Raw genomic sequence first — 12578 nt, 5'->3', positions numbered from 1 at the left:
ACACCTTTGTTTGTATGCTCAAAAATAAAAAAAAAAACTGTGAAAAGTCGTGCACTGTTTTTTTACAGGTAAATGATATCATTTTAAGCCATTAATGGTAGTGGTGAACTTGTTCCGTAAGACTCCCGGCAAGGCATTCTTGGTGGGAATGTGACATGTACTCAGGAAGATTATTGTCTAAATTTTACCACAAGTCTCTTTTGTCTGATGTGAGACTTTTTAAACCGAAACGAGCGAGAAGGCGCGGTCTCATCGCTCCCCTCCCCCACCTCCCATTATCAACAAAGAACCTATTGACTTTCGTGTGAAAAGCTTTAATTCGCAACGTGTGTATAGCAGTGAAGAGCTTTTCTTAAAAAATTAATCAGGTATTATAGGATTTTGAGGTTTTTAACCGTGCGAAACGTTCCCCTGTGGTAAATCTACAAAACTAAAACGACAAATCGAATAGAAAAGCGGAAGATAAACAGAAGACCGTTTCAGACATCTGTAAAGATCAAAGCACTTGGATATGATTCGTAAGTTTTCCGTTTGCTCTTTGCATTTTTGGCATAACTAATACGAGCAACAGAAACTAATAGAGTGTAATTTTTAGAAGTTACCCGCTTTGACTGTAATCTAGGACCGAAAGGGAAGGCAATAACAATCACAACATTGATGAGTTGTATCCATTTTTGAATGATAAAAACCTGGATTGAAAAATTTGTATATGTAATAGGACTACTTGCTGTCCAATTTGGAAATAATTGGATGAGAACAATTCCGGGGACTACCAAATTGGACGAGGCCGTAGGCCGAGTCGAATTTAGCAGTCCGAGGAATTTTTTGAATCCAGTTATTTCCAAATTGGACAAACATGTAGTCCTATTACCTATTAATTATATAGCATCCAAAAACAGATGAAGAAGGCAAAAATCAAGCCTACAGCTTTTTCACTTCGCTATGCTCAGCACGCCATAGGTCAAACACTTTCACCCGGGTTTTTCTGTTTCTTTGAGACAGTGCTCTTGTTCTGATCATTCTCCCTCATCTCGGGTAAATCGTAGCATCTATCTCTGGAAACCCAGCTGAAGACTCCATTTGAAAGTTTGAGACGTTACAAAAGTGGAGAGAAAAGTCGGGAAATTCCGCCATTATCAAAACATAACAAAACTTAGCGAGCTACAATCGTTCGCTGACGTTTGATTGCAGTGATAAGAGCTGCAACCTGACTGGCCAATACTCGGTTCTTTTATTTTTCTTGACATTTGATTGGTTTATGGACTGTATCCAGATTTTTCTTAAATTGGACAGTTTGTTCAAAGCTTAACTAAACGTTCGAGCAAAAACTATCAACGTTATTTTAAATTTGGACAGTTGGCAAAAGTTAATAAAAATAGATTTGTTGGCAATATTGGATTTTGATGCAGCTGTATAATTATAGACGGGAAACGGACTGGAGAATTGAGGAGAATTCAAATGCGGCTAATATTACGGTAATGTAATTAAATATAAACACAGCGAAATAATATCATAAAATGCGTTGATGAAAAGAAAACAAGAAAAATAGGCATTGCACCCACTCTTACTTGGAAAAAGGATAACAACAAGGGATCATGAAAAATCTTACAACACTGGGTGTTTTTAGCGGGTCACCTATCCAACACTCTTTGCATTTGTGACAGATACAGATGACACTATTCTTTAGAGGTGTTAACTTTCAGGGATGTTTGTTGCTGTGTTGCTAGGAAAAAACACACTTCTGTCTGTATAGATGTAGACCTTTCGAAATTCAAAACTTGAAGGCAAATCATCGTTGAAGTGGTTGGTTATTCAAGGAAGACAAAAAAATGCGCAATCAAACAGCATTATGCGGTTGGGGTCACAGTAGCACCTCGATACAGTCAATCTGTTTTAGGGCTTTCCACAAGTTGCTCGGCAACCTTTTGGCAACTTCTTGTATTGCGAGCGACTTTTTTCGTTTCGTGCAACTTTTTGCATTCTGAACGATTTCTAGTTTTCTATGAATTCTGAGAAATTGGAGCAGCTTTTAGAGCTTAAGAGGCTGTCTCTGTAAGAACCGACCACTGATTTTACTTCGAGAATTCGATTTTTCTCATAACCTGGGATTTCGAAGCCCTTACCTAGTCAATCACTAAAATGAGTTTTATTTCATTAAAAATTTCAATTGAAGTTTTCTAGGATTGATTGAAGTTCGGTCCGCTCGACACAAGTTTCATGCCCGCCGAAACTGGAAAAATAGCACATATTGCCGGCGCTCTAAAAAAAATAATATTCGCTGAAAAGTCCCAATTCTTTTTTTCAACTATAGATATATCATAGCAGTTTGTTTAGCCATGTTGCAATTATAATTCAATGTTGTTCCTTCAACGGTTAAAAGAAGATTTTCTACCCGTTAAATCGAGTTTTGAACCAAACGCGAAAATAGCTCTACTTTGAAGGCACGTTTTAAAAACGTGGCGCCTGTTTGAAACTGCTGAACTACATGAATTGAAAGTATAAATGTCCTTAATTTAAAACAATAGTAAAATTTGTCTGCCCACTAGGTTTTCAAAACTAAAGACCGCTTAAAGTTCAAGAAATTTTGAAAATATTCCAGTGAGTAACTGACACACTCGCCTTCGTAAAGTGCTCCGATAAATTTCCGTAAATCTCTTACCTGGCTTCAAGATTAAAGTTTTGGTCCTTTGTAGGGATCCTTGAAACCTAGGTAGCATTAAAACTGTCAGCTTTTCCTTCCAACTGTAGGTTTGTATATAAAGTAGAGTTATATGTTCCTCATCTGTGTCGAGCGTGACCGTCACATACTTCGATGTTCTTTGTATTACTGACCATTGTTTTCCTCGAAGCCGGTTTAATCATGTAGACCGGCGTGTCTAAAATACTGGTAGCTGGTGACTGGTCACTGGTGACTGGTCACTGGTCACTGGTCACTGGTCGCTGGTCACTGGTCGCTGGTCACTGGTCGCTGGTCACTGGTCGCTGGTCACTGGTCGCTGGTCACTGGTCGCTGGTCACTGGTCGCTGGTCACTGGTCGCTGGTCACTGGTCGCTGGTCACTGGTCGCTGGTCACTGGTCGCTGGTCACTGGTCGCTGGTCACTGGTCGCTGGTCACTGGTCGCTGGTCACTGGTCGCTGGTCACTGGTCGCTGGTCACTGGTCGCTGGTCACTGGTCGCTGGTCACTGGTCGCTGGTCACTGGTCGCTGGTCACTGGTCGCTGGTCACTGGTCGCTGGTCACTGGTCGCTGGTCACTGGTCGCTGGTCACTGGTCGCTGGTCACTGGTCACTGGTCATGGGAACTGGTCACTGGTCACTGGTCACTGGTCACTGGTCACTGGTCACTGGTCGCTGGTCACTGGTCGCTGGTCACTGGTCGCTGGTCACTGGTCGCTGGTCACTGGTCGCTGGTCACTGGTCGCTGGTCACTGGTCGCTGGTCACTGGTCGCTGGTCACTGGTCGCTGGTCACTGGTCGCTGGTCACTGGTCGCTGGTCACTGGTCGCTGGTCACTGGTCGCTGGTCACTGGTCGCTGGTCACTGGTCACTGGTCATGGGAACTGGTCACTGGTCACTGGTCACTGGTCACTGGTCACTGGTCACTGGTCACTGGTCACTGGTCACTGGTCACTGATAATTGTTGACTGGTAACTGTTGACTGGTGACTGGTGTCTGATAGATTAGATACCGTGAAATGTCGCTTACTACCGATGCAGTAAACTAAGTGTACCTTAGTACACTTATAAAAAAGATTATTTGTCCACACACGCATTTTTTTTACTGTAAATTTTGCTATATTTAATACGAAGTGAAGTAAAGTTTTCATCCATGATTCCTTCTTTCGTCACTCTTTCAAGTTATTCATTCAACAACAAAATTTAATATTCAAAGGTAAATGGTAATGGGTGGCGGGTATTGGGTGGTCATATTTCACCACGGTTGTAATAAGATCGCACGGCGCTGAATAATTCTGTGTCGATTCTGTGCACGTAAAGATTGGTATGATTGTCGCTGACTGCGCCCTCTAAGAAATGAGTTTCGACCACGAGCTAAGTTTTATAAACACATTACCATTAAAACAAAAAAGTGTCGTATTAACTTCAGAGTAACCTGTCTACGTATTGAATTTTTTGTTAACATTCAATTATGCCTTTCATTGGGGAGCATGTGAGCGTGTGCACAACATCTGTATCGAATGTTACGAATGCTATTCAGCTTTAAGACAACAAATTAATATTTTACTATCTACTGGTCGAGATTACAATGCCGAAAACGACACGTTCAAAATCGAAGAACATGCATATCGTTAGACAATATAAATAAAAACAGTCCGATACCTATTGAGTCGCCGGTTTAGAAACGACTGCTCCCAACGCGTTAGTAAATTGTCCGGCATTTGCCATTCTTTTTTCGGATAACCACAAATGGCAAATGCCCCGCGACAAGGCCAGCCAATATCTAGCCTGCTTGGCAGGCGTTCAAGGTGGAGAGATAGTGGTAAATGAGAAACGCGATGCATGATCGGGGAAAAGTATTTTCCCCCCCCCCCCCCCCCCCACCTCAGTTAAATATGCAAAACCAAGTAAGCAGCGGAATGTCTAGCTGTCAAAATGATCGAATCAAAACTGCGCCACTCTTTGTTTTTGCGGTTTGACACCTGTAATTTATAGTAAAAGTTTCGCTTGTGAGGTTTTTTTGGCTCATTTCTATTGGCAAGGTATGTTTTAAAGTCTAAACTTGTTCACGCTAGAAGGGACTTAAATTTTCCGCGATGTTGTTGACTGACATTTGTTATTTGCCGGCTTGAAGGTCCGTATACAGTCAACTGTCGTCTTGCGGACATCCCGCTATTACGGTCTCTCGCCATTTAAATACGGACACTGAACGACGTCTAGTCTGGTTAATGTGAAAATATCTTGTAAGTCTTATAAGTCTTGTAAATACATGTATTAGTTACTGTCAACGGTTGGTTAGGCTCTATTGTTATGAAAGAGAATGTTTACTGATTCATGTTCTTTTTTGTTGGAATTAAAGTTTTTGTAAATTGATTGGAAATAATGCGTTTTAGTCCCCCTACCTAACCAAATTCCAGTCACCAGTCACCAGTCACCAGCTACCAGTATTTTAGACACGCCGCATGTAGACTCCTCTTGAAAGGTTTGTAGAAGCACTCTTTTGGACAACTCTCGGCACACATACATGCATGAACAGTAACGGTGATTCGGGAAGCCAAGGAAGGATTGATAAATGCCGCGGCCATTTTGTGTTGTGACAAGTAACTTAGTTCCCAATCTTCCCGTGAGGGTATGTAGACTCCTATTGAAAGGTTTGTAGAAGCACTTTTTTGGACAACTCTCGGCACACATACATGTATGAACAGTAAACGGTGATTCGGGAAGCCAAGGAAGGATTGATAAATGCCACCGCCACTTTGTGTTTACAACAAGTGTTTTAGTTCCCAATCTTCCCGTTATACTCACAAGAAGATTGGGAACTAAATCACTTGTTGTAAACACAAAATGGCCGTGGCATTTGTCAATCCTTCCTTGGCTTCCCGAATTACCGTTTACTGTTCATACATGTATGTGTATCAATTACTATACAGACGCACGGCAACATGGAATCTATTTGTCAACTTGAATCAATCAATCAATCAACTTTATTTAGAGAGGGTGACACATGACAGTATGAACTGATAAACTAGTGGCCCTCTGTGCTAAAAGTCTACGAGTAATTACAAAATAACTAAGTATGGTACCAAGTATGAACAATAAAATGTTGCAATCTGCAAAAAGTTACAATAAAATGTTAATCTTTCAGTATGCCTTCAAGGCTTGGGTTGTGTATACAATCTTAAGAAAAATCAAGTCCGAAAGGATACATACGCCACGAAAGAGTTGCAAAATGCATCTGTTGTATACCACAACAACAACAACAACAATCCTTTATTTGCGCACGAGGTACTCAATGAATAGACAATTAACAAGATGGTATAAGTTTGACTTTCGAAACATGGTAAAACTTGTAGCTTTAACAACCGTATCCTGTTCATCTTCCTTCGTCTGTTCTTAGGTTTCGAACAACAACAAATACAGCAAAACAACAAAAGTTTATATTTGAAATAACCTAAGAGTTAAAAATACCAGGCAGCCAGCCAAAAGAAAAGAGATTTTACATGTTTAAGTCAGGGACACAAAACAAACAAACATAGAAACACACACCAAAAAAAAAAAAAAACTAATAACGACGATCCTATACAAAGGATATTTGTGTCCAGGGTAATTCCGGAGCCGTGTGGAAAAGGTCTGAAAAGACTCTTCCCACCGTCCTCGTAAACGTTCGTGGCTTCAACCGTTTTTTTTTTTTTTTTTTTTTTTGATTTGCCGTCCCACCCCAACCGACTCTGGCTCCGAGCATACTATTAATAGTTAATGTGACATCAAATGTATAATGGAATCGCAATATTTGTCAAAATCTGGGATGGGCAAACTATGTTCAAAATTATATCCTTTGATGTCTTCAACGTGACACGCTTACATCTTAAACGTGACACGCTTACGTCGTATGACGTGAAAATGGACCATCATTCCCCGAAAAGCCACCATCTTGGATTTAATTTCTTGAATTTTCCATGACATCACAAAACCACCAATGAGAGACTCAAAGAAAACAAAACCTATGAAGAGAAAATTATGCTAAAATTATTCTTGATATTAGATATATTAAAACGCACGTAATTGCATGAAAGTTTAAACAAAGGATGGTATTAACCTCTCCACAGGCTACAACGGCCCTACCATCCCCGGAAAAAGAAAAGACGAGGGAAGACCTGGAAAAGGCAAAACACATGACAAGAATGACCAAGGTCAAGAATGAAAATTACCTTCAGCGAATGCGACGAAGCAATATGAAGATAACCGTTGTTCCAATCTCTACTTTGTTACTAATGACAAAGGTATTTGATACAACTGAGTATTCTGTAAAAGATACTATTAAAGAAAAATACGATTGACATTTTGCGACCTTGATGCTCCATTTAAAAACATTTTGTTTTCTTTTTCTTTCATAAAATTATGCCGAAAAAACGCATTAGAAACGATTAGAAACGCTTTATCTCCATTTCGAGTAATGCTGTGTTGTAAAAGAACGTCTGGCCGCGTTATCCTGTCAAACGTTTTCCTCGAGCTTTGGAAATATAAACTCGTTTGCCCCACGGAAGGAACCTGCCGATAGGCTAACCTGGTTAGAGAATACGTAGAAAAACGTTTTCTGAGGCTTTAACCTTGTTATCTTCAGAACAAAGAAGACAGGACAAGATCTGACAGAGGGTTTTATTTTTTTCTCAGCATTAATCAACCATAATTTACAGGTTAACAAGCTTCATAATGAAGTCTTTTATATCCTGTCTACGGCATCTCCTGAGATCTCCATAACCTGAAAATAACACAATTGAAGGAATTAAAATTTAGCCGTTAGAATTCCAACTGCTGTAGTTACAGAGTAACAGAAATACAGGAAACAAGGAGAGTTTTGCTCTTTCTTTGTTCGTTGGGTTGCATCGAAGAATCGAAGTGACTCTAGCCGAGCAGCGAACAAGGCACTGTTTCAAGTTGACATACATGTTAAAAGTTCCATATTCTTCTTTTTAAAGAGCTTTTATAGTTTATAAGACGGGTGTGAGGATTGGAGGAAAGCAGTTATTGCCCTTGATTAGAGATCATGCCATTAAGCCTCGATCTCTTTCTTCAGTTTATTGAATTTACAATAAACGTTTAGTCTTTTTATTGTTAGCTGGAGGTGGGGAATTCCTCACGCCAAAGAGAACTCTGAAAGCCAGATTGATAAAAAAAAATCATTTTTATTGAGTTCTATGCCGGATGCACTGAAAATGAGCTGAAGAAGAGATTTTAAATAAGCACACCCGGCATTAGCATTTGCCACAGGTCTTTGGGCAGTTCTTTGACATGAAGTCCACATAGCTGTGTTGGCAATAACCTCTTTGTGACCAGTATAAACAACTCGAGTTTTTATCCTTGCAACCTAGAAGAAAGAAAGATAGCTAGGCATAAACATATGCATTTAAACTAAGAAAAATAAGATATTATTTCTGAGTAAAGGCATAATACATGTACCGATATAACAATATGAGTAAATAAAGGTATAAACTAACTGCATCCAAATCTATCAGTAACACAAGTGAATCCTGTCCAAAAGTAAAGCGGAACTTCCAGAGGCAGTTAATTCGTAATCAGTTTATCTCAACACACAGAAGCACATCAATTCTCTCAACTTGAGGTCAACTTGACATGTGCACAAATCAGTAACTGTTCACGTAATCACTCAGCACAAATGAACCTTTTACTCTTGTTTCCTGAGAAGTCCCCTGAGACTTTTGAGTTCCTTTCGTACGGTTATTGAAAAGCGAAGTAACACGGAGTTGACAGAACGTACGAATTCTAAAGATACATCAAATCATCAAATAAAACGAAACATCCCTCCTAATCACGTGGCATAAACCGTGTTAGTCCTGTATGGACCAAGCTCTTGTATGATCCCGTGAGGTTGTCTGTTTATGTAACAACCCTTTTCATGCTTTTATGACAACCGATATTATTCTTTCGGTACCAATTTTTGCAATATATATCTACGATTTAAATGCACACATGCAAGTGGCATGGTAAATAACTGAACATATTTTATTTCGATTTTTTGTCTGGATCACATAAACCATATCAACTAATGAAGAATGCAGTTTACCAATACTATCGCGGAGTTGATTTTGAAGGTGGATCATAACTTTAACGATATTAAGTTAAGGAGATTTGTACTGAGCTCTAAAGGCAATCTTCCTAATTCATTTTTAGATCCTATATTTGCTGAACATACAACCTGGTGGAGCAGTGTATTTTTGTCTTCCCTAACGGAGGCTAAGTTAAATTCCTGGTGAACATCTAGCCCTCATCAGTCTGTTACAGAGAGATGCAGCGAAATATCAACCAAGCATTTGGTGAAACTTACTCTCACCACCCCCTCCTCCGCCCCCTCCTCCGCCCCCTCCCCCTCCCCCTCCCCCTTCTCCTCCACTGCATTTGTACAACAGATTCATCTGCTTCACGTCTATCTCTGATGGGCCTTTTCTGTTACTTAGAGTAACCTAAAAGCAAGGCAAGAGAGAGGACAAATAAAGATTGTTGTCGTTTCTGTTATATAATGAGACACAGTGAATAATTGAATTATCAAAGTTCAAAGTTTGATTCTGGATCTTACTCCTTGTTTCTTGGCTACAATGGTCGGTCTTCTGTTTGCGCTGAAGGCGTAACTCTCGTAATGCATCACACTCCTGTAGTCGTATGAAGTGCCAAGAGAATCAATTGTGGAGCGTGGGTACTTGTTGAAAGCATAGGCAAGTCCTAAATGAATTTTTAAACAAATGCTCTGAGTTACGCCACACTTTTATTTAGTGAGGAAGGTGGTCTTATCAGTTTGCTGGGAAGCTGTCGCGGCCCTGAGTACAAGCAACCCAGGCCACTAGTAGGAGTTTCCCATGCCAGTCCTGTGCACAAATACTTTTACGTTACTCGTAGCGATCATTCAACATGTATACATGGGACTATGTTTACTATGTTTTTATACCTACCCTGCTGAATGTTCTGCCAGTTGATTATCACGTAATCGTCGCGATCAGGACGGGACTGTTCATGATAGAATCCCAGGGCATGACCTGAGAACAACAGCATCATCAATAAAACAACAACAACGTAAAGAAAAACTGATTGCAATTTAGGGGGGAAATGTTTATCCCTTTAATCAGAGCGCATGTACGACACACTGGAAATTGAGAAAAAAAAAAACAGTCCATAACTTAATACCATGCGTGAAGGTGCATTTACCGTGCTTTATTGTAAAGGTTACGTTAAAATTTCAGATGGGGCCAAACAAAGTAGGTAACAACAGAATCAAGCGTACTTATTTATTGCGAGAGATACTGTATTCTCTTAGTGTGCCATGTTTCATAAAATCAGTCATACAAACCCACCAATCTCATGTGCAACAGTGTGCGTGTACCAGCATCCTCTGGCAAGGGAAACCATCTGTCTTCTTCCTGTCCGTCCCACATATGACGTGCATCTGACAAATAATTGAACAAGAAAACTCCCAACGAAACCAATCACAAGACAAATTGAAAGAGAGGTATTTTCTACTTTTCACTGCTTAACAAGGCAGTCCGAGTATGTGGCTGAGCGCAATATATTAATAATGGTGTTAAATTTATGTATAAATTGGTGTGCGTGAATTTAACGCTTGGGGTAGCCCTACGATGGACTATCATCCCATCCTGGAGGGGGGACGGGGGGGGGGGGAGAAATACTCCTAGCCGCTTTGTGCTACGGGAACCTCTTTTACTCTCTCAAAATTAAAGTACGCCACTTTAATGCTTACCCTGAGCCAATGTGAAAGTAGGCATAAGCGCTCTCAGTTGTCCTTTTCTTGAACCGCACACACGTTTGAGTTTTCCACAAATTCATGGCAGCATTGATTGCTGACATAGCTTTTGAACTTCTCTCTATAAGTAATGATAGAAACGCGTACATTTAGTAAATTTACAAGCATAAGGAAGATGGTAAATGTTTACAACATACAGCTTACAATCAGTATCAAACAGCACTTACATTGTAAAATTTGGTCCAGGCTTCTTGTAGCTACTGGTATGCAATAAAATTCCGCATTATAACTCATGGGGTATACAACTTCGGAAGGGTTTTTGTGTGGTGTTATAAACGGGAGGTGGTCATGAAGTAGACTACGCCGGAGTAGTCCCTCTTTTGCTTAGTCCGTCACGTGCGACGGACTAAGTGAAAGAGGGACTACTCGTAGTCTAGTGGCGAAGCGTTTTAAAATACAGGTTATGAAGTGTCAAAAGACATTCATTACTAAGACGATTTAATAAATTTTTGATAAAGTTTAGTCAACTTCACCACCTTAGGAGTTCGCTGTTTGGTGGTTACAAGCGTTCAAAGCTGACTGGAAAAACCGTCACGGTTTTAAAGTCAAATTAAGTAAGGCGTACCCCTCAAGAATGAAATACTGAATTGATTATTGGAAAATTGAACCAACTAATCGTTCCAAGAATACGGCTAATGAGTTTAATATTCAAAAAAATCAATTAAATATTAATTTTTGAAATGACTGGCGAGTTCAATTTTCAAATAATCAATTCATTAATGTAATCTTGAGGGTACGCTTCACTTGGCTTGACTTTAAGGGGGAGATCTGATACTTCCTTCCCTTTAAGGGAAGCTGAAAAGGATCCTGTTTGGTGAAACCAAAAGTATAGATTTATCTAGCTAATTAAGTACTGCCGTGTACTACAGTGTGCACCAAACATTGGCTAGATTTATTTTTATTATTACTATTTTTTACCATAAGTTGGTAAGTTATTTAAATTAATGTGCAACATTACATTGCTAATTCGGCCGAAATTAAAGGGTCATACTTTTTTGATGCTATTTACGTATTAATCTAACAAACAATCAATGGATATAAGTACAAGATGCCTCCGAGATTCAGTAAACGTCTGAGGTTGACTTAAAGTGGCATGTTGGATGATTAAATGGACGATTCGATTGAGGCAAAAACTTGGAACAAAAAGAAACATAGTAGCTCAAGGCCACAATCGAATCGTCCATTTAGCTTCCAAGACTATTTCATCCAAGGATAAAAGGTTGAAAACTTGTCTGCTATAAAAAAAAGCTCGATTTATAAATTATTTTCGGTCTTTGATGAAAACTTTGAAAGAAGTTCAACAAAACGGATTGATTACTACCGATTGCTGGATCCAACTGATAGACAAGAACCGCCCCAGGCCACAGATTCTTGCGAATTGACGCGCGGCCCAGTCCAGCCTTACTGACGTCTTCTCCGAGCATGGCAGCCATTCTTTGGGCGTCGGTAAGGATCATGTCGCCTTCGAACAAGTTTTTGTCTCCAAGGCCAATGTTTTCTAAACAAAAGAATAACCAGTTAGTATGGTCGATTAATGCTGAAATCCATTATTGCCTTTAGTCGTTCTCTTAATTACGTTGATAAGACTGAATTGAAAGATTATGATCGTGACACAGAGGGGCTTGATCTTATATCATACCTTCTGGTCGATGCAAGTTAGCGTGAGTTGTACAGACCAAGAACAATAAGACTACCTCCGAAGCAGCCATTTTTCTCGCCTCCCCAGAGCACGAAAAAGGATCGGCTCACCAGCTTATATGGAAAGCTGCTTCTATTCAAGCAGAAAAGATGAATATTAGACCAGTTTGTTGAATTTGCTTTTAAATTTTATACCTCAAATACAGCAGTTTTCCACTTAAGAATAGTTCACGCTGAAGTGACGTTTGTGTTATTAAACACATGAAAAAGTTTCAATAGAGAGCAGGCAGTATTTACTCATAATTATATGAATTCAAACCAATTCTTGTTTATCTAGTTCAGTTGCTATTTATATACTTTTAACATATCGTATTGCGATCGTTTAAGTTGAAAATTAAAAAGACAAAAAAGGAATCGGGTTCAAAAATATGCTAAT

At 39.6% G+C, this 12578-nt stretch overlaps 1 protein-coding gene across 1 annotated transcript; it reads right to left on the bottom strand.

Moving 5' to 3' along the window:
• Nucleotides 1-7331: 7331 nt before the first annotated feature.
• LOC149118980 (hatching enzyme 1.2-like) lies at nucleotides 7332-12298 on the bottom strand. The gene is made up of 9 exons (XM_089275339.1): nucleotides 12144-12298; nucleotides 11826-12002; nucleotides 10442-10565; nucleotides 10038-10129; nucleotides 9639-9722; nucleotides 9269-9411; nucleotides 9020-9155; nucleotides 7923-8041; nucleotides 7332-7435 (listed from the first exon to the last, which is right to left on the bottom strand). The coding sequence occupies exons 1-8, from the start codon at nucleotides 12211-12213 to the stop codon at nucleotides 7929-7931; spliced, it is 939 nt and encodes a 312-aa protein (XP_089131465.1). The 5' UTR covers nucleotides 12214-12298; the 3' UTR covers nucleotides 7332-7435; nucleotides 7923-7928.
• Between the last annotated feature and the right edge of the window lie 280 nt (nucleotides 12299-12578).

This window comes from Orbicella faveolata, unplaced genomic scaffold (genome assembly GCF_042242905.1).
Source record: "Orbicella faveolata isolate gen_17 unplaced genomic scaffold, um_ofav_v1 contig_1, whole genome shotgun sequence".
Lineage (NCBI taxonomy): Eukaryota > Metazoa > Cnidaria > Anthozoa > Scleractinia > Merulinidae > Orbicella > Orbicella faveolata.
Note: the sequence above shows the minus strand (reverse complement) of the source record. Positions and strands in the feature narration are given on the sequence as shown.